Here is a 27,623-nt window from a genome sequence, read left to right on the forward strand (position 1 = left end):
CAAAAGGTTAACTATCTTGCCCAAGATCTCAAAGGTAGTAAAGATTCAAACTTTGGCCTTTTGCCATCACAATCACAAATACTTTTTAATTCCCTAGTAGGTATGACAGAAATGTCTGTCAAATTTCACTTTTAAAAAGGCACTTCCATTCCAGTTACTAGAATATAAAGCCTAGTTTTAAAGTCTACCTGGGACAGGAAATATAATTGCACATAAAAGACAGATTGATGCCATGGAAAGATTAGTGGAATTGGAAGTCAAAAGCTCAAGAATTTTTTGCTTTGAGTTCTAGTTCTGCAGTTAGCTAACTTGGATAACTAGAACTCAAAGCAAAAAATTCTTGAGCTTTTGACTTATATTATAGGATGGCCTAAAAAGTCAAATAAAATAGCATAATAAAACATTTTGTAATTATAAAGTACCATACAAATATGAGCTATTTTTAAACTAAATTTTTTATCAACTAAATTACTTAAATTAATAAGGGAATACACTAACTCTGGGAGCTGAAGGGTGCTCAGAGGTCATCCAGAACAATCCTCTCTTATAAGGCTCATGTAATTCTAGTGGTAATACCTGATAGATATTAAGGTAACAGAGGAGAAGTTTTTTTGGACAGGTCCTTTTACTCCAGGAGGGTTCTTTCCATTATACTACAACTGACAGTTATCTCTCTTATAAAGCAAATAATCACTTCCATTGTCACTATTCTGTTATAAAATGAAATGCATATAGAATGAATTTACCAATTTATCAAGCAGTTTTTAGGTCAAATGATAGAATATGAGAAGTAACAGGGTTGATGGCTGCATTCTCTATGCAAATTTAGGGTTAGGTTACCAGTCCTTTAAAATCATAGTTACATCACTATTCCTGCTCTAGTTCATACATCTTTTGAAAAGGGGAAAATACAGGTTGAGTACAGGAAGAATAGAGAATTAATGCTGCCTATAAATCTGTTTAACACCTAGTTATTTCTTTCCATAGAGGCACTGCAGTATAATGACAAGGGTGTTGCCTTTTCTGGCTCTTTCACATATATTACCTGTGTGACATTATTAGATAAAAGTTGGTCTAAAATATGAGGTCCTTTCCTGTTCTAAATATAATCCATAATTCTATTTCCAGTGCTGTTAGTTAGACACACTTATGATAGGAGCAATTTTGATGATGATATTTCTCCATTTACTCATTTGTAAAAGGAGGAGATTAGAACAAATGATCTTTGAGGTTACTTCCAAATCTAATATTCTATGAGTCTATATTGATAATGATTATTATCACCTTAAGGACACCAGGAAACTGCAGGATGAATAGAGTTTAAAATTCTAATGTAAAAAATTACAGAATAATAGTTATCCATTTCTAACAAGCATATTTTAAAATAATGAAGTTAGAGTTTTATTAAACTGGAATTAAATATATTATAAAAGGAATCTTTTTTCCCCCCTATTCAGAGCACCTTTAAGGTACAAAGAAAATAGGCATGTACAACCATGCAACATTATATTCAGATAAAGGACTGAGCTACTAACTTTCTGAGAAAATAAAAATATTTAATATTAACAATTCAGTTCTTGAGTTTCTTTGTACTTTCCTTATAAGTATGTTCAGCCCTATATGGAAAATGTGAAACCATTAACCCACATAGTTTTTAGCTAGTGGTTTACTTAACTTCTACAGGTAAACTTGGTAAATAAGTAAAAGATTTAAACTCCTGTTATTCTGGGGGGTACAAATCTAGAGATTTTTGGTGTCCTCCAATGAACTTAATTATTTTTTTAACTGATGAAGTGAATAGTCACCTTGTTATGAGCAACAACTTTGAGGGCAAAGGTTGCCAAATAAAGAGAATTCATGACAAAACTGAGTTGATTACGAGATTCTTCTAAAAAGTCTTCCAATCCTTCATACCAGAGTCTTTTAACATCTGACCACACCATTCCTAAAAGGGAGTTGGGTGGGAAGAAACATCAGACAATGCACATTTAATTCTATTATATAAGAAAAATACTTAAATAACAAATAACACACTTGAGTCACTGTAGTCTTATGAAAAGAAATGACTTTTTTAAAAAAAATTATCACAGAAAATATAATCATAATCTATATTGGAGAAAGAGACTATGGTGAAAGTTAAGGAAAACTTCTAAGGATGGATTTTCATCCTTAAAAAAGTCTAAATATTATTAACCAGAAATGCTTTCATAAATGAACTATAAACAAATATTTATAAGTACTAAAAACAATATAATTAAAGGAATTTCATGATATATTCCTCTATTTGGATGTTTTTAAGAGAATACAAAGTAACAATAACCTGAGTTCTTAAATAAATATGAGAGAAAAACTATTTAAGCCAAGCGTATCAAAGTTTGGATTTCCTTTGACCAAAATAATTCCAATAAAAAAATACTTTAGAAAATTCCTGGTCAGGTACATTTTGACTGTAAAATGGCTTTATTTCAAATAGAAATGAAAGTTTCTTCAAAACAGTTTTTAAATTAAAGATTTATATAAGTTGAGGTGTGATTATATCACTGAACTATTATGGACATTTTTTGAAAATGTTAAACCTAATCATCCAAAAGAAGACATTTTTGCTGCAGTAACTAAACTACTTTCCGTTAGATATATTTCAAACTTTTCAAGGTGTGCAAGACTTCTGTTCTGCCTATTATTACTATCCCAAGTCAGGATTTATAAGTAGACATTAGAGAGGAAAAAAATTAAATCTCTCTCCCTTTTTTCCCCAAGAAATAACTCAAAAGATATTTCTTGAGACAAGTGATACTCAAGAGATAATTTTCATGGAATCTGGAAGGTTCTTGAAAAAACAATAACTTGAAGATTATCAAAACAGGTAAATATTTTTTCCTCTATATATAGCTTTAAAAAAAAGAATTAAGATTTTATCAAATATCATCATATTTTCAGAAATAAATGCTTCAATTAAGAAAAATCTATCAGGGTACCACTGACCCTTAACGGAAAAAAATTTTGAGTAAAAAAACTTGGAATACTCAACTGGTAAAGGCCTGTGCATTAAGAAGGAGGGTAAAAAGATGAAATATTACTAAGGACTGCCTGCTGTGATCACTGGTATAAATAACATTCATTAAGGTGGACAGAAAAAGGGTTTCAATCCAAGTCTTTCTCACTCCAAGGCCAGGTCTCTCTACTACTCTATCACACTAACTCCCAGCTAGCCATAAATCTAGTCTAACAAAGGAAATGCAATTGTAACATACCACAATGCTATCTGTTTAAATTTATTTTTTTAGAAATTTAAGGATAACACACTTAACATATTATAATATAATGATGAAGCAAGAATAGCTAAAGCCTTTAATCATCACTTTCCATTTAAATTTTCAGATTTAAAAATTTAGGGGCCTAATGATCAACTTTGTTAACCATTTCAACTTAGTTTCTGGGGAAATTCTCACTACCAATACAGACCTGTAACTGTTTTGTAACAGATTATTAATAATTCAAATCACTTGTCCAGGATCACATTCAGTTTATGTGTCAGATGCAAATTTTGAATCCAAGTCAAACTAATTCTAAGGTCAGTCTTCTTTCTACTACTCCATACTTCCTCTCTTGATTTTCCATAGGCACAATTTTAAAAAATGTTCAATATGCTATTAACATATATTAGAAAAAGTACATTCATTTTAACTTCTGCATACCTGGAAATCAATTATAAATAAGATGACATTCACAAAATGACAAGCCTCTGTTCAATAAAATTTGATAAATTATCTTCATTTTAAGCAAGTTTCCCATGATAAGTAAGTTCCCATTATTTTTAGTTACATCATTGTATTGTCCAGATATTCTACTCTGGTCAAATCAAAGTATTTTAAAGTGACACTTGATCTAGCAATAATTAATTTCCCTCAAAGAGTTCTTTCTTCAGTCCAGAAGGAAAGACTGGGAAAAATGGAACATAAATCTTTAACTCAATGAACTCAATAAGCATTTTTTTTAATGTTGGCTACAATTTTAAAACCTTCTTTTGAAAATTACACTCTAATATACAACAAAACACTATGGGTTAACACATTTGCCAAGGTCACCTCCATTTTTTTATTTCAAAACAATTTCATATTTGACAATATATAAAAATTAAAAATAGGAAAAGTATGCAAATAAAAACCATTTTAAATAACAGAAGAAAAAACATGATATTTAGAGTCCAAGATACCACTTTCAGTTCTAACTTGTTGATGCCTAGAAAATTTATAGATTGATTACATTATGGAATGAAGAAATTTACTTGATCTTTTTTCTCATTATTGACGGAATATTAAAATGAAACATTATACCTCTGAAATTCTATGTATTCTTCAAATCTATTTCTCCTTTATCAAATTTGTTCAAAATTTAACTAACTTACGTAGGTTATATAGTTCGTAATGAATAGGTATTCCCTTTTGAGGGAGATAGAGAAGATGAGGGGAAAGGCAAAAAAAAGTATATCAGTACAATCTGTAAATAAAAACTCATGACACAAGATGAAAATAACTATATGAACTGATGATGCATGTTACATTTATGTAATTAAAGTACAAGTGATATAATTTGCATACATGCTATCTTAGAAGAACCACAAAGAGTATAGTTTACTGAAACAAAAGGCTGAATTTATCTTCAAAGATTTCCACTTAGTTAATATTGAGAGAATGTTCAATAAACATTTTTTACTGAATATTATTGAGAGCATTATTAATGCAAAACAGTAAATGTTGAATTGTGCAAACTGAAATGGCATTAATGTTCTTCAACACAAGTTCCATTGAGTCAGGAAGACCAAATAATTAAATGAAAATTAACCATGTGAAATAAAGATGTCATATTTGAGTTCAATTCACTAAGTATCTGTTAAATCATATCATATGTAAAGCATTGTGCTATGGAGACAAACTGTTTTTTTTTAAAGATAGCTTCTCAGGCAGTTTACTATTCTCCTGTGGATTATATAGCTTTTGGTTTCAATTTCAACTAATCTCAAGCAGTTTTATTGGAAAATTAGCTGAATATGGTCAATAACAAAAACATGATGTTTCTTGAAGTCAATTAAAATTGTCCTCTCCAAAGTTACCAATCATCTCGAGTAACTGCCAAAATCTCATGGCCTTTTCTTATTCCTCATTCTACAGACCTCTCTAATGTATTTGATATCATTAATCATCTCTTTAGGTTTTCTTGACACTGTTCTCCTGGTCCTCCCACCTGTCTGGTCCCTATTTCTCATGCTGGTTCTTCATTCATGTCATATCCACTGAGAGTATACCCCAAGCTCTGTCCTGGGACTATTACTCTCCCTTCACACTATCCCACTTGGTGGCCTTATCAGCTCCCATGAGTAGAATTATCATTTCTATGCAGATAATTCCCAAATCTACATACCCAAGCCTAGCTGTTCTCCTGAACTCCTACATCTCCAACTGCATTTTGGACAATTTGAACTGTTAAGTACAATAGACATCTTAAACTCAACATATCCAAAATGAAACTCATTATCTTTTCCCCCCAAACCCTTCTGAACTTCCATATGACTATTCAAGGAGCCATCATCCTCCTAGTCAACTCAGGCTTACAAGCATGGTGTCATTTTTAGCTTCTCACTAGCGCTCACCCTACCTATCTAAATCATCATTATATCTTGCTATTTCTACCTTCCACACATGCCTAGTATATGTCCCCTCGTCTCCACCCTCATGCCTAGACTACTACAATAACCTTTTGGTTGATCACCCCTGCCAGGAGAGTTCTTCCTCCCTCACCTCTGCCTCTAATTTTCAATCAAATTACAATCAAAGCCCACCTCCTGCAGGAGACTTTCCCCTTTCCCCTGGGTTTGAATGCCTCTCATTTCAGATAACGTTCCAAACCCTTAGTAAGATCTTCTATGTATCCCATTATTTATACATTTTTTTCCTCAGCTAGAATACGAACTTGAGGGCAGGGAGAAATGTCTTTGACTTTCCTTAGGATATCACCCAGCATACAGTAGGTAATTTATGAATGCATGCATGCTAGCAGGTGGAGGAACGGTTCAGAACTCAACTGCTCCAAAGAGTAATTTACCATACTGAGAAATTCAGTTAAGTGCCTACCTTTACACAACTAATCATTAGAGGCAGGTCTTAAAACTCCAAAGATAATCCATTAACAAGTCCTTTAGGAAGGATTGCTGCTTAAGTCAATATTTAGATTCTTTTTTTAAAATAAAATTTAAGATTCTTAAATGTGATTTTTATTAATTGAAATTGAAACAAGAAACTTTTTCTGTTCAGTCATCTGAAATTATCAGTCAACTAGAAGATGATTTGGCAAAATATGTGCTTTACAGATTTTCTGGGAGTGTATCTAACTAGTGAAGTAAAATTAAACTTGAAGATAAAAATGAGAATTCCCAGCAAGTACAATAATATTATTTTCTAGTGAAAAATAAGATATCTGCCCTTTTTTACAATATCTACTATTCAGAGCAAATGCACAAGAACTTAAATGATTATTTCTCTTACAAAGACTTAGAAAAGTCAAATCTTCCTTTGAAATTAAAAACATTTTAGGGGTGGCTAGGTGGCGCAGTGGATAGAGCACTGGCCCTGGAGTCAGGAGTACCTAAGTTCAAATCTGGCCTCAGACACATAATAATTACCTAGCTGTGTGGCCTTGGGCAAGCCAACTTAACCCCATTTGTCTTGCAAAAAAACCTAAAAAGCATTCTTCAATTAAGAGGATAATCATTAAGAATAACATTATTATTAATAACATAACATTTTTGAAAGCTATTATAGAGTTATGATAGACTCAGTTACTTAAACATTTCTATGTTCAATTCCATTATTCATAAATGCCTCTTCCAATAAAATGTGAATGCTTTTGAGAGTAAAAGTGATCACTAATTTTCTATTTGTCTCCCTAGAACTTAGTTCAATGCTTTGTATATATAACAAATATATATAATAAAAGATTTTTCATCTATTCATTCATAAATGGTTGCCACCATTACAGTATTATATAAAATGAATAAATATATTTTTGTTTTCAAAATAAAAGTTTATAATTGCAAGAATTTTAAAAAAGATAAAAGATAGAGGAAAATATTATAAGGCAGTATTTCACCTTTCTAATCATATTTATAACATTCTAACTTTAAATTTAAAATACTCATATCACATACAGCAAATTGTTTTTGGCTTAAAAATGACAGGTTTAGGTGGGAAAATGTCTGCTTTAAATTAATTTTAAAAAATAAATGGAAACATTGTTACTATTAAAATGAACTAAGCTTGGTTCCTACAAAGAAATATGCTGATGATTCTCAAATCTACTTACGTAGCCCTACCCCCTCTACTGACCTCCAGCCTGCTATTTCCAACTGCCTATCAGTTATCAAAAAATGGATGACCTACAGATGTCTCAAACTCAAGGTGACTAAAATGAACTCATTACTATTCTTCCTCGAATCTCCCCCTCTTCCAAACTCTTATATTATGATGGTCCCACCACATCCCATTCTCCCAGGCTCACAACCCAGAGACCACCTTCTATTCCTCACAATCTCTCCCCCATATCCAATCTGTTGCCAAGGCTTATCAATTTAACCTTCACAACCCCTCTCCAACATGACCCCTTGGAGTAGGCCTTCTTCACCTCCTGCCTGGATTACTGTAACAACCCACTGGCAGGTCTGCCTGCCTCAGTCTTACTCATCCTCCAGTCACCAAAATGATTTACCTAAAATGTAGGTCTGCTCATTAATCATCTCCAGCAGTTCCCTATTATCTCAAGAGATAGATTTTTCATTAATGATCCCTTCCCTCCTTTAACCCCACTAGCTACCTCTCCCCTCTTCTCCTACTTTATTACGAATCCTCAGGGATAGTGGCCTCTATGCAGTTCCTCACACAAGACATGCCATCTCTTGGGACCATGCCATGCCTGGACTATTCTCCCTCCTTAGCTTGACCTCCTAATTTCTTTCAAGTTCCAGCTAAAATCCCACCTTCCACGGGAAGCCCTTCCCAATTCCTCTGCATTCACTAGCCTTCTCTCTTTTAAATTTTTCCAATCATCTTGCATATAGCTTGTTTGTACTTAGCTATTTAATGTTGCCTCCCCTATTAGATTGTTAGTTCCTCAAGAGCAGGAACTATCTTTTACCTTTCTTTTTATACTAACCACATATAGTACAGTGTCTGGCACAGAGTAGATTCTGACTGAAATATTAGAATACATTTCCCTCTCTTCTTTTAGAAATGGAAGCCTAGGGATGTGTAATACCACATATAATGTCAGACTTCTTTATGTGCTAGACAGTTTATTCAACATTTTCCCCCTTTTTAATTCTTGGTTAACAAAAGAACAATAAAAATTTTAAAATAGATAAAATATAATTTTTATAAGTATTGCTGAACAAAATATAAGTATGTGAAATTGTATTTCTAGGTAGGTGTAACCAACCTACAGACTAAGGGCCACATGCAAACATCAAAGTCAACTCATGTGACATCATATTTTATTAACTGCCAATTGGCAGTATGGGTTACACTATGTTCATAAATAAATACTAAATTAAAAATGCAGTCCTTGACAAGTTTTTGTTAGGTGATGCAGTCCGGAAGAGCTAAAATTGAGAAACAAGAAAGGATCAAGTGAGCTTTAAGTCTTGAAAGAAAACCAATGTTTTTATATTGAGGAAAAACAAAAAATTTCAAGAGTTCCTTTCTAACATCAGAACAAGGATATAATAAATTAACGTAGAGTACCAGAAAAGTAATACTATTTTGATGAAGGCAAAACAAACAAAACTACCCCACAACAAAAACACTAAAGTGTCATGAACAGAGTGAAAAGGGAGGGGCGGCTAGGTGGTGCAGTGGATAGAGCACCAACCATGGAGTCGAGTTCAAATCTGGCCTCAGACACTTAATAATAACCTAGCTGTATGGTCTTGGACAAGCTACTTAACTCCCATTTGCCTTGCAAAAAAAAAAAAAAAAAACCTAAAATAAAATAGAGTGAAAAGGGGAATGTGACCTTCAAATCAAACTGATTTCCCTCCCTACTATTTCAAGTTTATTATATCATATTTTTATGAACATAAATTTTTTAAAAATACATATTTATTAGTTTATTTTATACTTTTAAATATCTGAAAATATTAAGAAAGACTATATATCTATTATTTGAAGAACCGTAATGAAAAAATGAATTAATAAAGCATGGATTCTTAACATTTTTGTGTGCCACAGAACCCTCTGGAAATCTCATGAAGCCTATCAATACCTTCTCAAAATAATAATTTTAAATGCATAAAAGAAAATGCTTAATATTATAAAGGTCACCAATTATATTGAAATGCAGTTATCAAAATATTTTAAAAATAAGTTTATGGACCCCAGGTTAATAACCTCACACTAGAAGATTATATAATTCTAAATTTAAATGTTATTACTGTAAATTAAATAATTAAGAAAGAAGAGACAGTAAAGGAAGATATGACTGAAGTGATTCATTAAAAATGATTGGGTTTTTTAAAGCTTAAGTTTAAGGGAATATAAAGGAATATTTCAAGGAATATATTATCTCACCAACTCAGAAACTCCTTCCATTGGTGTAGCCTTCTGCTGAACTTTGTCCCCTTGCATAGTTAACTTTCAAAGGTTATATGAGCATAAAAATTCATACATAACATTTTAACAAGGATAAAGCTCTAAATAGGATTGTAATCTTTTCCTAAGAAAAAATGTACAACATCTACTCTAAACATGATATAGAAGCTCACAGTTTAAGAGGAAAATCCTATAATTCACATGTAACACTTTATTGAAGATAAAAGAAGAATTCTACCTCCTCATCTGTCAAATATCTGTCAAAGGACAGATTGGTCCTTTTTTGAGGTCATCATCATCATCATCATCAATAGTGCTAGAAGAGTTCAATTCATTCATTTTTTAGAATTAAAACTCAGATATTTTATAAACACAAAGCAAAAGAGCTAAATCAAGAAATCAAGACAACTTTTTAAATACTTACCAATCAGCCATATAATAAGAAGATAATCTATTCGTTCAAGGGCTGGCCCCATGGTATTTTTCTTATCCTCATTGTAGACCAGGGAGTATAAGTTAAGCAATAATAAGAATGTAAAATATGAAGCCCCATGAATAATAAACTTCATAAAAGGAGTGTGGATTATTCGACCAACTTGCGATTTGGGAGCTATCAAATAACAGAGCGACAGAACTGGCCAAAAAATGCCAACTGTCAGAACTGTCAATATCTTCTTACAGGTGTGTTTACGCCGATAACCGGCCATCTGTCCAAACCAAACCGTGTTGAGGAACTGCTGACAGTTAGATTGAGAGACAAACTAAAAAGAAAAACACAAAACTTAAAATAATGAATCTAAATACTGATTGATAAACCTATTATTCAACATTGCAAACCTTCAAGGTTTCGAGAAGATTAAAAATCAATACTACAAAATTTCTTCAGTTTTTACCAGAGAAAAGTAAAAATCTAACACATATCTTCTCAAATAATTTCATTGCACTTATTTGGTTTGCAAAATGTAACTATATTGAATTGTTTTATAAAACATAAAATGTGTTCTGAGAAAAATGGTAAGCATTTTCTTCCAAATGCATAATGCGTTTCTTAATTTAATAAAAATTAATACCATATAAGAAATTCAAATTCAAATCCTAAATCTTACATACAGCAATGTAAACATGACATTAATTTTTTAAACATTGTAAGCAAATATAGGCTCAATGAAACAAAGTCAAACCCAGATTTAATGTAATATGAAAAATAAAGGGATTGAAAAACATTCTCCATGCCTGGAAATAATAAATACAGACTAACTTTCTCTATGAATTGCTTCACAATTTAGGCAAATTTTTAATGTATTAAATCTTCAAAGTGTGACATAATTTAAGCAGCTTGATAATTCTAGATTCATTAACATGAGACCAAGTTTAAATGAAGAAAGTAAAATGGAGTACTTTGAAATTATACAGACAACCAGAAAATTGGTGGTGAAGTGGATAGAGCACTGACCCTGGAGTCAGAAGGACTTAAGTATATGCTGTATTGCTTCAAAACAAAACTAAACTAAACTAATAATCCATGCAACCTTATACATGAAGTAGATTTGTTCTGACAAAAAATAATTTAGAGATCATTCTCCATGTTCTCTTTTTTTCATCTGAAGGAACTTACAACGTAGAAAAACAAATTTAGTGTTCAGGAAAGAAGTAAACTTATCAATACAACTGTAATGAAATTATGCAACGGACATTGTTGAACAAAAATATCATATCGTTACTCATAAATGCTAGTTGGGCATTTAATTCTATCATTCTTAGTAGCCAAAATGAATTATTTTCTTTCCTTAAAAATGGAGTATTGATGGGGAGGCTAGGTGGCACAGTGGATAAAGCACCGGCCCTAGAGTCAGGAGGACCTGAGTTCAAATCCTCAGACATTTAGTAATTACGTAGCTGTATGGCCTTGGGCAAGCCACTTAACCCCATTTGCTGTGCAAAAAAAAAAAAATGGAGTATTGAGAGATATGTTTTTTTCTCTCAATAAACTTTCCAGTTTAAAGAATCAGAAGAAAAATTTCCATTTGCCTCAAAATACAAATTTGAATGTTCTATTCCCCTCTGCTAAATCTTGTCCATAATTGTAAAAATTAAGCATGTTATATAAAAAAAGCTAAAAATAAAATGAATGCTACAACATTTTTCCTTTTTATTCAACTCCCTATTTTTTTTCTTTTGTTTGTTTGTGTGTGTGTGTGTGTGTGTGTGTGTGTGTAAGGTCATGAGGCCAGATTTAAATTCAAGTCCTCTGACTCCAGAACCAGTGCTCTACCTACTGCACCACCTACTGCTTTTTTTTAACTTTCAAAAGAACTAGATCATTTATTTTTATTTTTAATCATTTCATAGGTAGCTATTGAGTATTTAAAAATCTATACTACTGGGGACAGCTAGGTGGCGCAGTGAATAGAGCACCGGCCTTGGAGTCAGGAGTACCTGGGTTCAAATCCGACCTCAGACACTTAATAATTACCTAGCCGTGTGGTCTTGGGCAAGCCACTTAACCCCATTCATTGCCTTGAACAATCTAAAAAAAAAAAAAATCTATACTATTTTAAAGGAAAAGACTCTATGATTCTTTTTCTGTTACTTTTAAAACAGTTATTTCCTTTCAAGGAAATCTACATTTTAAGCTAGCCTAAATGACTCCAGATTCCTGATTCCTCTTGCTTTTCTCTTCAGTGGAAACAACTACTCAACCTCCTTCAGAAACCAAGAAATCAAAAAAAAAAAATGTATATCATCTTCTAACCTCTTCTTTAGGCAGAATTATTGCTTGAGTCCAATTTTCCAACTCAGTCTTTCAATGAATTTTTTTTCTTTTTGGAAGGCAATGGGGTTAAGTGACTTGCCTAAGATCACACAGTTAGGTAATTATTAAGTGTCTGAGGCCAGATTGGAACTTAGGTCCTCCTGATTCCAGAATCGGTGCTCTACCCACTATACCACCCAGATGCCCTGCTTTCAATGAATTTTTGTATTTCACATACAGAGTTTATATGTAATGCAGAATGGATAAAAATTCCTACAATCTTTCTATCAATATTGTCCAATGAGCTTTCAAAACTACTTTCAAAACTACATGCTGTCATGTTATTAGCTTACTGCACATTGAACCCTGAACATGTTACTGTTCAAAACTAGTAATTTTACCTTATATTCAATTTTTTCACCATAAAGGTGAAATCTTAAACTTAGACTGTCTGAACTTACCTGACTCTTTGTTTTTGATTTGGTATTTCAGGCAATTATTTTGGTAACCATGTATAAAATAAATGATAACAGATGCATGAAATTGTAAAAGCACAAAAAAGGCTCATACAAAATGGTGGCAAAAAAGGGATTTAACTTTCAGTACTATCAATATTTTGCCTTCAATCAAAATCTAGAGAATTAAACTTGCTTCTATTACCACAGGAAATATACTAACTGTAAATGATAGATCACTACAAAGAAAATTAGAATATGTTAAGAAGTCTTTATAGTCTAATTGCTTTGGAAAATATAAAGATCTCATTTTATTTACAAAGTCAATCAGAATGTATTTGTTAATTCAGTGGGAAATAAAAGTCTTTTAGGCTCTTTACAGTTAAGATGTCTCCCAAACTTATATCAAAACCATATAAAACTCTTTGGCAAATGAAATTAGGAAGATAATATAAGAGATCAAGGGAGATATCAAAGAGAGAGATAAGTTTTTACCAAATTATCTGCTTGATGATGTTCTGTATGAAGTCTCAAGAAAATGAATATTCCCTGCTTTCCCTGCAAATGCTTCTAAACTGACACACAAAACTGAATCAAGTCCTAGAACATTATTGAACTCACTTGGTAAAAAAGCATGGTAACTTGAAAGAAACTGATCTAATCACTGGAAAAAGCAGGTGAATAAAAATTATATATTACCTAAACTGCCTAAGAAACTGAAAAAGGAGACTAAGTTGGCTGATTAGTTCATGTAAATAAGCCAAAACACATTACTAATGAATATCTGCATGGAAAGTGGCATAAAAAACATGATTTATGACATGCATTTCTAAAAACAAGGTAGGCTGGTCATGCAGGTCACAACTGGAGAACTTTTCATGGCATGCAGTTACTTTCCTAAAGCTACTTCCCTAAAAGAACAAGAGGAAGTTATACTTAATGAAACTAGGGTTCCACCAAAGTATAGTATCAGGTGCACAATGACCTCAGCATTATATTTTAATGGTTTTCTAAAATTGCTCTAATACCATAGACAATTCAGAATATCTCTCAGGATGCAAAGTTATAAATTTTAAAAAATTGTAAAGCAGTTTTTCACAAAGGTTGTGGAAAGGCAAATTCTTAAGAGGCTTACACAGGAAGGAACTGAAAAAAATTTCTAAATGTTACAAACATCACCACCTAAAAAAAATACAAAAAATACAAAAAATTTCTAAATGTTATAAACATCACCACCTTAAAAAAAATACAGTATTTTCATTTCTGGAGGCATTTTAGATTCTGATATGATGTTATACAATTTCCATAGTTGCAGGATGACTTGGGGAGTCAAAAATTTTTTTTAGTTTTTTTATTAGCATCCAATTCTTATAACTTTTATCATTTATAAATTAGTAATTTATAAATTACTAATTATTTATCATTTATAAATTTTATATATCAATAATATTATATTATAAATAAATTTATCATTTATAAATTACTACTTTATCATTTACCATTTATAAATTACTATAAATTACTTCATCATTTGTAAATAACTGATAAATTACTAAATACACTAGTTATTATGTATGTCCATGTTAAATCCTATTACAAATCCCATAGGGTATTCAACGTTATCTATATTGAATAAAGGAGTGGGAATCACATTTCTAATTTGTAAGGATTGGAGCCAAAGCAGAACTGATATGCAGTTTACCTGAATCACAGTGGGTTTAAAAATATTTTGATCATAGTAAGAAAAAAAGGAAGAATCATGCCTACTTCTGAATTGTGCACAAACGTGAATATTTTAGAATTCTTGGTGAATTTTTTGCCTAAATTGATTAGATTACAAAACAGAGGCTATTGAAACTAATTTCAAAGGTATTCTATACACAACTAAAAATCTATACAGAATTTAAGATTCAATTCAGCTATCCTTCAGTCTTTATCCTTACTTTTGGAACAAACAGTAAATAATATTTATAAACAAGAAGATCATATTTCTTTTTTTTAAAGAAATGTTAATGTTACTAGATCAAGATTGTATCACTAAAACAATCAACTTGAACATTAATATTTAATACACAGATCTTTTGAATTTGACATTATAGAATTTAACTTATGCGCCAGTAACAGGTAAATCCTATGCAGCAGAGAATATCACATACCTCCTTTTGGTTATATTTGATAGCAAGTTTTAAACGACTTAAATTCATTCTTTCTTCCAACAATCCCCTTTTATCCAAAGGTTCATCACTAGATGTGTGGTTTAAGATGACTTCCAGCTCCCGTGAATTTCGCGCCTGGGCAAGCAAATCTTTGGCAAACATTTTACATTGCTGGGCTAATTCTTCATAGTCATTCCTGCAAAATACAATAGTATATATTAACTACTCTAAAATGATTATGTTACCTTCAAATAATGTTGTTGCTGTCTGTCCTTTGTTCTTTTTGGGTTTTTTTGTTTGTTTTTGCAAGGCAATAGGGTTAAGTGGCTTGCCCAAGGCCACACAGCTAGGTAATTATTAAGTGTCTGAGGCCAAATTTGAACTCAGGTACTCTTGACTCCAGGGCCAGTGCTCTATCCACTGAGCTACCTAGCTGCCCCTGTCCTTTGTTCTTGAAGACCCTGACATCAAGGAAGTGATGCCAAGACAAGCACATGAACTGAATTTGAGTGAGGGAGGGCTGTGCCAAGTCCCCAGCCTTACTTTCTCCTCTGGAGACATCTGGGTCCAGTCACCAGATATGGATCAGAACGACTGGAGATGGCCTTGGATGAGTGGGAGACTTTGACCTTTTAAAGCTAGATCTTTCCAGGTCACAGTTTGACTGAGGCAACACCCATTCAGTCATTGAGGTTAGGAAGGAGAGAGAGAGAGAGAGAGACTAGGCCAAGAATGACCATTATCCAAAAAAAGAAAAAAAATTTTTCCTAATACCTTCAGGGTTTCTCAGTGATTCAGGCAGATAAGAAGTAAGAAGAGTCTCTTATGCAAAGTCCAAAAAACAATATCAATCTGGGAGAGGAATCTCAGGGTTTCTAGCCAAAAGAGAACCAACTGCTATTTACATTCACTCTGAATCAATTACTCAAATAGTGACCAAGTGTACTTAGCCTAAGACCCATTATTGAACAATCTAGGAGAGCCAGAGTGGTTTGGGGCTTGTAAACTCCAAGAAATTTTACCAGGCCCTGTGGGCAGAGAATCTACAAATACAGGAAGAAAATATACCTTGAAAATTAAAACAGGAATATAGCACTCATCAATCTTTAAGTCAAATGTACTATACTATACTGAATTAAAGAAGATATCAGAAAATACCTTCCAATATATTATATTCTCATTTTGAATTGTTCCACAGATTCTAATGTAGTTGAAGGCTAGGACAGTGAAACAACCATACTGGAACACTGCTTTTATGAGACACTGGAAAAACCAATTTTCACATTTAAAAACCAATCTTCACATCTTTCCCTCATTACTCACTGATTTTCTTAATTAGCATACTTGATTCATTGGGCAAAGGATTTATTCTAACAACAGTTTCCAAAATAATAATAATATTACTAATAATTTATACTCTCTGGTACAATGGATGGTACTCTGGCTCTGAAGTCAGAGGATTGGTCTGATTTCCTAAATCTAATATTTATGACTTCTGTAATTTTATTTAACTTGGTCTGGGGCTCATTTTCTTCACCTGTAAACAGAGCCTTTGGACTAAATGGCCTATGCAGTTCCTTTTACCCCTAGCTTTATGATTCTGTAATCTTAAATAATAAAACATCTACTTAATCTTTAACTAATCTTTTTCAGATAATTTACTTATTATTTAGGTACTTTCTAATATTTTAAAATATTATCTTTAAGTTGACTATTTGGGGACAATGTCTAGTAAATATACATCGTCAAATTCCCATTATTTAGATCTTGGTACTGAACTAGGCAAAATTTATATAACAGTATAATGCTATGTATATAAATATATATATATAAATAATATACATATATTTATATTTTAGACACTCAGTAAATATTTACTGTATGGCCAAAAATTAGCTATGAAAAATATGGAATTCTAGCAAATGCTTTTCTTAAAAATCTTTAGTTTTATTCAATTTATATTTACATTGAATTTAGAACAAATTTTATAAGCAACTTTATAAATATGAAAAAATTAATCTGAATATTTTAAAATGTTAAGAATAAGATTTCAAAAGAAATAAACACCAGTCCTAAAATTGAAATCAAACTTCTTGGTATCATTTTTTTCTGCATCTAGGCCAATATTTTTAGCTAAACACAAAAAGTCATCTCTACTAAAGTCTTTTTTCTGGAGGGAGAAAGGAAAGGAAGAAGCAGGGGGAAGAACAGAAAGACCTTCAGATTGATAGTCTTGAACATTTTCAGAGCTAGCCTCAAAAACTCAGAAGCTTAGAGAAACTTTCTTTTCCTCACATGCTATCAGTTCTTCCCCTTCTACTCATTTGATCTCTGACAAAAACAAGAGAAATGTAACTTTTAGGCACAAGCAATCTAGCAGACTGAGGTTCAGGACACTTAACTTGTTCTTCTAGGGATTAGCAGGATTAACAACAGGTCCAGCAGAAAGATACACCATGTGAAAGGGAGGGAAAAAATGCAGCTGAAGAAAGGGGAAATGGCCCCTGCACGAAGCTGGGTCCAGGCATGGAAGAGTGAGAGGTCCCAAGCATAGGAATGGGAGGTCCAAAACTCGGGAAAATCCTGGCGTGGAAGGAGTGGCATCTGCATAGCATTTGTCTTTGCAAACAGACAGGTGATGGACTCTCCAAGTTCCCTCATACCATAAGGGAGGCAAGACCTCAGACCAGAATATAAAAATTATTATTAAAATTATTGCAGAGGTCTGTATAGCTTATGCCTACAGCTGCTCTTACAGTACTTATGAAATGAAAAGTTGAGTATTATGGGTAGTCATCTGTTCCTGTTTGCCAAAAGTATGGTTGATCTCAAAGCTATCCTGTGAACACAGATCTGGGCAGGTGTATAGTCACAATATTTATTTGAGTAATAAATTGCAACTCAGAACCCCAGGTTTAAAGGAATCCTTAGTATACTCTGTTAGAACCAATCATAGGTCACTTAATTATTTAATGTTCACTCTTGGAATCAAAGAGTATTGCTGTGGAAACAGACTTGGAGTCCAGAGAATGACCTTATGTCCAGATTGAGCCATTAACTAACTGGGTACTCACTTCTCCATTCTGGGCCTCCAAAGCCTCACCTTGGGCCTGAATGGTCTCTACAATCTTTCCTAGCTCTAAGTCTAGGATTCATTTAAATCTTAAATAAGACACAAAGAATGAAAATAATCAAGGGGCTACAAGAGTTATTTATTCTCCCCAAATGGTCAGTGTTCATTATTTCTAAAATAAATAAATAAATAAAATAAAATCACAGTTGATACAAAATGTCATTTGTATAAGCTTTTCCTTATATTTATCAAGATTTAAAAAAAAACAATTCATCCAAAGTGATGAAAAATGCAAGAATAAATTTATTTATACTATAAACAGAATATTTGATGTCAGGCAAAACAAGGCATTACACAATTTAAAGTTTTTTTTCAATGTTACCTGAATTCTACCTCCACAAGACTGAGCTCTTTTAAGTCTGCACTAAGTTCAAATGCTCTTAAAATTGGATCTTCTTCTGTTAACATGATTAGGGCTGGACTGGCTAAACAACGATAGATATCAAGTCGAAACCTGTGATTAAAAGAATTATATGAAATTGTAAATTCTTATAAACATGTCTCACTTGATTAGTAATTTTAACATGATTTTTCCCCTAAAACTGAACTTATACACTTTAATCTGTCTCAAGAAGGTAAACCAAAAGAAATGTTATATCTTTAATATATAAACCTTAATTCTCCCTCTAGATTCAGAACATTATTTTATGAAATCAAGTTTGATCCCAGAGATATTTACATCCTTTCCTTATTAAAAATGGATCATACCATAAAATTGATAGAACAAGTTTAACACAGAATATTGTACCCAGTTACTTCTTCCATATTTTGAATAAATTAAAAAGATGAAATAAGATCATTTATTTACTATACTTAAAATGACAGAGTTATGACATAATAAGAGAGTGGGCCTGGGAGCCAAAAAGACCTGGGTTTAGGTACTACCTTTGAGATCTAGGTGGTGGCTGTACATCACTGGGAAAGTCCCTTAAATATCAGTGCTCTACGTAACATAAGATTTGTGCTAGAGAAAGTGCCAATCTACACTGGTAAAGGTAGTTTCTTCATTCAGAAGTTCCCCTATAGTTCATTTCTTTATTTATAGGTTAGAAAAGAGTTCCAATTTTGAAAAGCTGAAAAACTAGCATTCAGAATATTAACAAAAAAATTATACTTAGGTTAAATACAGTTACTTCTATAACTTTCTACCAGAAGAGATAACAGTTATATAACTTATCGATTTTGAAAAAAATCTGGGATAGAAAATAAAAGATCACAAAAGTCAATCATGATGAAAGTCAGCTTGAATGACCATCTCAATTAATAACTTAAATTTAAATTATTAAAGTATTAATTCCTTTCCAACTTCAAATCTGACAAGATTCTAAGCTTCTCTATCAAATGACTAAAAAAAAAATTCCAAAGCACATATATTATAAAAATCTAAATTCTCTCATGTGTGTATGAAATGTAAAGCATTAAACACTAACTTTTAGTGTTACTGGCCATAGAAAACAAGAACTAAAAATACTAGATACAGTGGCAATTCACATGGGGGGAAAAAAAGATATTCACAAGAAAACAATCAAAATGTACTACATAGGTCTGAAAAGAAGGATGTATTACCCCAAACTGTTAATCATATTCATACCACAGGTAAACTCTGTTAGTTTCTACAAGCACATGTGGCCCTAACAAGTTTCCTAACCAATGAATTTACAATGAAATATCTTAAATGCCCTGACCCTACTGACCTGAAATGTAAGGAAGACAAAACTTTCCTTCTAATGCCTATATCCTGGATCTGTGTCTTTAAGGGATCTTACCATTAAATTCATCAACCCCCCCCCCCCCCCCCCCCGGCCTTCTCACATCACCAAAAGATAACTTGGAGAGACTAAGAAGATCCTCAGAACCCCCCTCCCCAAAGAGTTTGTTCTTTGTTTCATTAATAGAGCTCCATTTACTATTCAATCAATCAAAAGAGAATATGAAGTCTACTACCATATTAGATGCATTAAACACAAATAAAAATCAAAGAATCCCTGCAATAAAGAAACATTTCTATTGGAGGAGACAAAACAATAAGAACACTTGTCATGGTATATTAATAAATATACACAAAATATATATGAAGGAAATGAAGAACTATTTTTGGAAAAGCAGTACTGACAATGGAGGATAATGGAAGGCTTCTTATAACAAGTGTGGTCTGAGTGGGTTCTGAAGCCAAGTCTACTTATCTGATGTTGTTGTCCATGTGTCAAGGACAGCCTGCACAGAGGCTGGGAAAGGTAGCTGAGAAATGCTGTTAGGGCCAGTTTGGCTGGAATGAGTTGAAGGGGGATATGTTCTGTCTTACTTGTCTCTGTCTAAAAATGAGTTTGTTAGTCAAACTCATGCTACCCTTTGACAAGAAGATCAAAAGTTTCTGGCTGGCTTTCAGTCTTTTACAATGAATTTCTCAAAGTTTTAAACGAAGTTAACATCTTTATTTTTTTTTTCTAATTCCCAGTTTGGGGAAATGGCATCTTGTCCAAGTAGGCTTGGATAAAAGATGATATAATTGTCCATATTGCACTATTTGTACTTTTACTCCTATCTCCTGACATTTCCATACTCTCCCTATTCCACTATCAGTCAGTAATCCTCTTTTGAGGTTCATTCAATCAAGTTTATCATCTGATCAAGATTCTAGTGGCTTTTCCTATTGACTTTTGAAACAACTGCTTTCCTTCTTTATTGAGTTCAGGCCCTGGCTTATCATCTTTCTTCCATAATTCTTTCCTTCATTCTAAAGGACTCCAACTGATGTGCCCACAAATACCTTAACTTTACAAATTCTCAATTTACTTACAATGACCTACTTCTCCATTCTATCTCAGCTGTTGTTCAGTCAATTAATTTTTTAAAAGTATTGATTGTTTTGAGCTCCCTCCTGCCCAAGCAATTCTCAAAAGTCTTTTCCAGCACCACAATTTGAAAGCACTGATTCTATGGCATTCAGTTTTCCTTATAATCCAACTGTCATAGTCATACCCTGCTACTGGAAAAACCACAGCTTTACTATACCTTTGTTAGCAAGCTGATTCTATTTTTTAGTATGCTGTTCAGATTTGACATAGGTTTCTCTCCAAGAAGCAAGTGACTTTCAATTTCATGACTACAGAAAACATCTACAGCAATCTTTGATCCCAGAAAATCTGATGTTGCTTCCATTTCTTCTCCCTCTATTTGCCAGGAAGTGATGTGACCAGTTGCCAGGATCTTAATTTTTTTGATGTCAAGCTTCAAGCCAACTTTTATACCCTCCTCTTTCACCCTCATCAAGAAGCTTCACAATTCCCTCTTCCTTTCTGTCATCAGAACTATCATCTGCATAACTGAGATTGTTGATATTTCTCCTGGCAATCTTAATTCCAGCTTTTGTTTCATCCAGTCTAGAATTTTGCATGATATATTTTGCGTATGAGCTAAATAAATAAAATGACAACACACATCCTTGTCATACTCTTTTTTCGATCTTAAACTAATCAGTTGTTTCATTCTGAGTTCTAACTGTTGCTTCTCGGCCCATAAACAGGTTCCTCAAGAGACAAGTAGGATGATCTGATACCCCCACCTTTGAGAACTTGCTGTATTTTGTTGTAGTTAAAGTACTCAATTAGCAGAAGTAGGTATTTTTCTGGAATTCCCTTAATCCAGAAAATGTTGGCAAGTTGGTCTCTAGTTCCTCTGTTTCTTCAAAAACCAGTCTGCTCTTCTGGTAATTCTCAGTTCCCATATTACTGAAGACTACCGTGCTCCTTATGCCTAGTTTCCTACCTTAAGGATAACCTTGCAATGTGAAATGAGAACAATTGTTCAGTAATTTGAACATTCCTTGGCTTTGCCCTCCCTCTGAACTGGAATGTAAACTGATCTTTTCCATCCAGGAGCTACTCTTGTTTTCCAAATTTGCTGGAATACTGAATGCAGAACTTTATTTTTTTTATTTTTTATTTTTTGCAAGGCAAATGTGGTTAAGTGGCTTGCCCAAGGCCACACAGCTAGGTAATTATTAAGTGTCTGAGACCGGATTTGAACCCAGGTACTCCTGACTCCAGGACCGATGCTCTATTCACTGCACCACCTAGTCGCCCCCTGTCCATAATTCTTTAGGCACTCTATCTACCATATCTAATCCTTTAACTCTGCTTATCATCTCCACATGCTATTCAAATGGAGATAGTCATGTTCTTTTTGTTTGTTTTTTGCAGGGCAATGGGATTAAGTGACTTGCCCAAGGTCACACAGCTAGATGATTATTAAGTGTCTGAGGCCAGATTTGATCTCAGGTACTCCTGACTCCAGGGCCGATGCTCCATCCACTGCACCACCTAGCTGCCCAAGATAGTCATATTCTTGATCTTACTATGATCCACGAGTTTTCTCTTCCTTCTTCCTGAGACTGACTCCCTTATCTGATAGTTACCTTTTATCAATCCATCTTTTCCTCAGCATTATATCCCTTAATCCCATTCTTCATATTCACCATAACCTCCAAACTCTTTATCCCTCAGTTCTTTTCTGGGCAACAGTCTCTATGCTGATTACATACTCCTTTTTCCTTTTCTGACCTCTTGCTGATCCAGTTCAACTGTAAACTATCTTCTATTAACTATTGCCTCTTTATTCTATCACTAATATTCCTTGCCAAGATCAGCCACTGCCTTTGCTCCAATTCACATGCTGTTGAACAAAAGTAGAGAGACTATGCCAACTAGATCCACACAATGGACTGGCACATAATATGTACTTAAAATGTGTATAAATTGATTGTTTCATTGATGCTACGTAATATTAATTGGATCCTCACTGCATCAAGGCAATCAAGTCACTATTACTCTCACCATAGTAGTTTTTCCAAAGCTTTTCAACCCTTCTCATGGCTCTCCCTTCTTCTACTCTCCCTCAGCTGAAAATTTTGCCTTATATTTCACTGAAACAGTTGAGGTCATTTCCCAAGCGTTTCTCTTCTCCCCTCCATTTCATATTGCAACATTCAGATGTCTTCTCATACCATCTACTTCACCTCTGCCTCACATTAAGAAGTGGCCCTTCTGCTTGCCAAGGATAATTCCTCTTTATACACAAGTGATTCCCATTCCATTCAGTCTTCTCCAGCTGACTCTCCCTCTCTAACATCACTTCTCTCTAATCTTCAATTACTCCCTGATAACTGGATTCTTTCTTGTTATCTACAAATATGCCCACATCTCTCCCATCTTCATGGATGGATGGATGAATGATCATCATCAAGGCTTGAAAGTCTCTGTTTAGGGAAGCTAGGTGGCATAGTGGATAGAGTACCAGTCCTGAAGTCAAGACGACCTGAGTTCAAATCTGACCACAGGCACATAAAAATTACCTAGCTGTGTGGCCTTGGGCAAGTCACTTAACCCCATTGCTTTAAGTAAATAAATAAAAAAAAAGAAAGTCTCTGTTTCATTTCTTCTCATTCTCTTCTTAACTCTACAATCTAGTGTCCAACCCCATCATTCAACTAAAACAATTATCTACAAAGTTAACAGTGATCTTCTAAATGGCAAATCCAATGACTTTTTCTTGGTCCTCATCCTTCTTGACCTCTCTAAGCCTTAAATATTTGTTTCACACTGTAAGGGCAATCAGAGGTGCCATGGCACATGCTAAGTATTTAATAGATGCTTGTTCATTGAGTCACAGTATACTATCATTTTTATTTTCTTCTCTAGTTTGGTATTTATCTGGTCCCTTCTACAATGATTATCTCTGAAACCAGTAGTCTCCTGTTTATTAAAAATATAATTTCATTTTTAATATTGTCATTAGGTGCTCATTGCTCTTTTCTTAATTAAAGTATTCATGATGTAAAAAAAAACTATGATGTTTATTTGTAGTCACTCTCATATCTTGCTCTCAACTGAACCATATTTTCCAACACAGCTTCTGCCTACTTTTGCATTCAAGTCATTGAATATTAAAATAAAAGTTTTGGAGAATCTTATAAAGTTCTTCACATCTCTATTTCTTCATCCAAGATCTTTTAATTGTCAAATCTGATAGAATTTTCCTCAGTCTTCATTCTTCTTAGCCTCTCTGCAGTATTTGACAATACTGACTACTCTTGTCTTTGAGATACTCCTTTCTCTCTAGATTTGTGCAACAATGCCCTTTCTTGGTTCTCTTCATGCCTCTCTGTTCATTCTTTTTTTTTTATCACTGATAATATAACAAAGTGTGGTCCTCTTCTATGTCCTTTCTGATTTTCTCTCTGCATTTTTTATCACAAAGTTTAATTAATATCTCTGTCAATGACTCCCAAGTTAATATACCAAGCACTCATCTCTCTCCTGAGCTCCAATTAGGTCTCTCCAAAAGCTTACTGGAATTTCAAGCTGAATGTCCCCAATATCTCAAACTCAATGTATCCAAAACTGAACTCACTTTTCTTCCAAATGTAATCTTCTTCTGAAGTTACCTATCTACCATCATTCTTCTCATTTTCAAAGTTTACAAATGTCTCCTATGCTGAGCTCTTCCCTTCATATCTCAAACCCTGACATATCCCATCAATGATCAAATCTTGCCAAATCTACTTCCACAACATCCACTCCATTCATGTGGCCATTATCCTAATTCAGGCCCTCATCACCACCTTCCTGGACTATTGAGATACTTCTTTACTCCCTACCCCATCTTTCTTCTCTAATCGATCCTATACCTAGTTGCCAAAGTGAGCTTCCAAAAGTAACAGGCATGACCATTTTACTCCTCTGCTCCATCAATTCCAATCAACTCCAATGGTTTAATATTGCCTCTGGATTTTAAAGCCTCCTCAGTCTGGTTGGTCCCAACTTATCCTTCTCATATTATTATATATTTCTGCCCTTTATCACACTGTATGATCCAGCCAAATTGGTCTTCTTGCTATATATTTCATGCATGATATTCCATCTCCCATCTTCGCATCTTCGCACTGTGTACTCCATCCACAGAAAGCTTCCGTCTTCACCTTCACCTCTTAACATGCTTTATTTCCTTCAAAACTTGCAAATACCACTTCTACTTGAAGACTTTCCTGCCCTCTTCTAGTTGCCAGTGTCTGAGCCCACCAAAAGCACTTAACCTACATTTACTTTGCATAAAATGTGCATACTGACATATGTGTTGTCTCTCCAGATAGAACATATGTTCCTTGATAGCAAAGTTTGTTTCATTTTTGTCTATGTATGCCCAATATCTACAGTACCTGGCACATGGTAAGAATTTTATGAATGCTTGCTGACTTTTTTATTCATTTAATATGATACTATCATCATAGAGATATAGCACATTAAGAAGACAAGCAACTAAAATCACATTTGATGATAATCTAAGAACTGTGACACTGTAAGCACTCTGCTGCATTTTTTTTGCCACTGGTTCCCTGTGGAAATAAAAGGAGTTGCACAAAAATAGCTTTTCCAATAAAACAGGAAGAATCACAAAAGGAAACAATCAAGTAACTGATTTACTAATACACAATACTATATCATAGCTATCAGATACCTTATTAGTTAATTAGCACCTTAACTTTCTGACCTGGAATGTCTTAGACTGTCCTTCTTGTTTTTTGCAGAGCATAGTGTACATTCACAACCCACTGCATGAGGTTTGGGTAGAGATACATCCTGTTTTAAAAGCATTGTAAGAATTTCATAGTTGTTACGATGAGCAGCTAATATGACTGGAGCAACATCCATAGTTGTTGAATACTCAGGATTCTGAATGCGTTCCATTAATTTCTGAAAGATATTTATATCAATGTTCAGAGGTCATAATTTGCATCTTAAGAAGAAGCTTTTCCAAGAGATTCAAGTGAGAAACATCTAGAGAAGAAGAAAAATATCTAAAAACCTAAAGGGTATAATAAAGACAGTGAAAAATATTATCAACACCTCTATTGGAACCATAAAATTTTTGTGAAATTCAGGGTTAGTTGCTGATTATCATATAATTGAAGCCAAAAACTTAACTTTAATCTGAATGAAATAAAACATGCCAGCAAGACAATTTCAAAATAGCAAAAACTGTCATGATTAGGTTTTTAAGCCAAAAAAAAAGGAAGTTTCTCAAAAAAGTACTATAAACAATGATTTTAATACTTTCCATGATTTCATGATTCACTATACTTCAGGGATCCTAATATAATTACAAATGTTCACAGGAGCATATAAATGAAAGAACTATTGATGATCCAATTAATCATTTAGGACTCAAATCTCCTCATCCATAAAATGAACCTCTGATGTAATATCAGGCTCATAAATAGAATGATTTTTACTTGTGAAATAAGCTTATTAGTACATATATCAGTATCACAATATATTTGCATATATAAAACATATATTATATATTTAAGCACTGTAATATATTAGCATATATTTTATATATACTAGTATTATGCTAAATTTCTCATGAGATATGTGAAGAGCTTCCCAGAGAATACTGCCCTGACTAATATCATTTTAAATGGTAATATTAATACATTATAACCAAATCCCATAATAATGTTATAACATTATTCTGAACCAACTATAATCCACAAAATCCTTTGCTTAATTTTTTCTAGAATAAATTAACTATAAGCAAAATATACTTATATTTAAAATCCATTGCTATAGTTTCTTATTTCCCAGGAAAATGTGCTTTACAATTTTAGTGATGTCAAAACAAACTTGGAAAAAAAGAAATTGCATGAACAAATGAAATAAAAGAAATGTGTAACATAAATGGATGGGAAAAATGAGATGTTTCTCTAACTCTCCATTTCAATTCAAAACATGGTGGGATAACAAAATCCAGATGGTGAGGTGGAAAAGGGGAAGGGTTGCACAACTTTGCAGTTCACAAATCTCTACAAATATGCCCTGTAGACATCATTTAGCTATCTTCCTGTCATGGTTACTCAAAAGCATGAATATTATTAGTGCAGAGGTGCCTGGTGAAGGAAAGAGGAAGTAAAGATTAGCAGCCAATAGGAGTAAAAGTTTAACAAAAGATGTAAATTTTCATGCAACAGCAGAATTCTGACAAAATTTTTTTCATTCCATCATTTTAAAGTAATTCAATTAGCTTCCATTATAAAATCAAGAAGTTACATGACAGCAGGATATCTGTATGTAATCTACACCAGTTTAGTTTTCTTATCTTTACTTGTGACAAGAGAAAGAGCAGCACACTAAAGCACATCACAAATATTATGAAAACCAAATTGTTCCTATTTGGTTTTAGAAATATAATGCAAAATTCTCCTGGAGAATAGTTTCACAAAAAAAAAAGGTCCACCTATCTAAAAGTCCAAGTTTCTTACTTTATATTTTAAAATAAGAACCATGTATAACCAGCAACTGTACTTGAAAGGCCACTGCTCAAAAAGATCACTTTTACTAGTAGAAAGGAAAATCATTAAGTTTCACTGAACTTAAAAAGAAAGCACACAAAAATAGTAGTCATTTCTTATCTAGAAAATTCAGAGGCTAGCAGATA

The 27,623-nt window shown here is 33.2% G+C and overlaps 1 protein-coding gene across 4 annotated transcripts in view; it reads right to left on the minus strand.

Annotated features, from left to right (window-relative positions):
• TRPC1 (transient receptor potential cation channel subfamily C member 1) overlaps positions 1–27,623 on the minus strand; it is a 72,604-nt gene that overhangs the window by 22,796 nt on the left and 22,185 nt on the right. For 3 of the 4 annotated variants that reach the window (XM_074191147.1, XM_074191148.1, XM_074191149.1), the window contains 5 exons: positions 25,677–25,879; positions 18,454–18,585; positions 14,999–15,194; positions 10,060–10,396; positions 1,806–1,945 (listed from right to left, as the gene is read on the minus strand). In XM_074191147.1, the coding sequence (XP_074047248.1) occupies positions 1,806–1,945; positions 10,060–10,396; positions 14,999–15,194; positions 18,454–18,585; positions 25,677–25,879 (1,008 nt within the window). The remainder of the gene's footprint in view (positions 1–1,805; positions 1,946–10,059; positions 10,397–14,998; positions 15,195–18,453; positions 18,586–25,676; positions 25,880–27,623) is intronic. The other variant, XM_074191150.1, reaches the window with a different exon arrangement.

This window comes from Macrotis lagotis, chromosome 6 (genome assembly GCF_037893015.1).
Source record: "Macrotis lagotis isolate mMagLag1 chromosome 6, bilby.v1.9.chrom.fasta, whole genome shotgun sequence".
Lineage (NCBI taxonomy): Eukaryota > Metazoa > Chordata > Mammalia > Peramelemorphia > Peramelidae > Macrotis > Macrotis lagotis.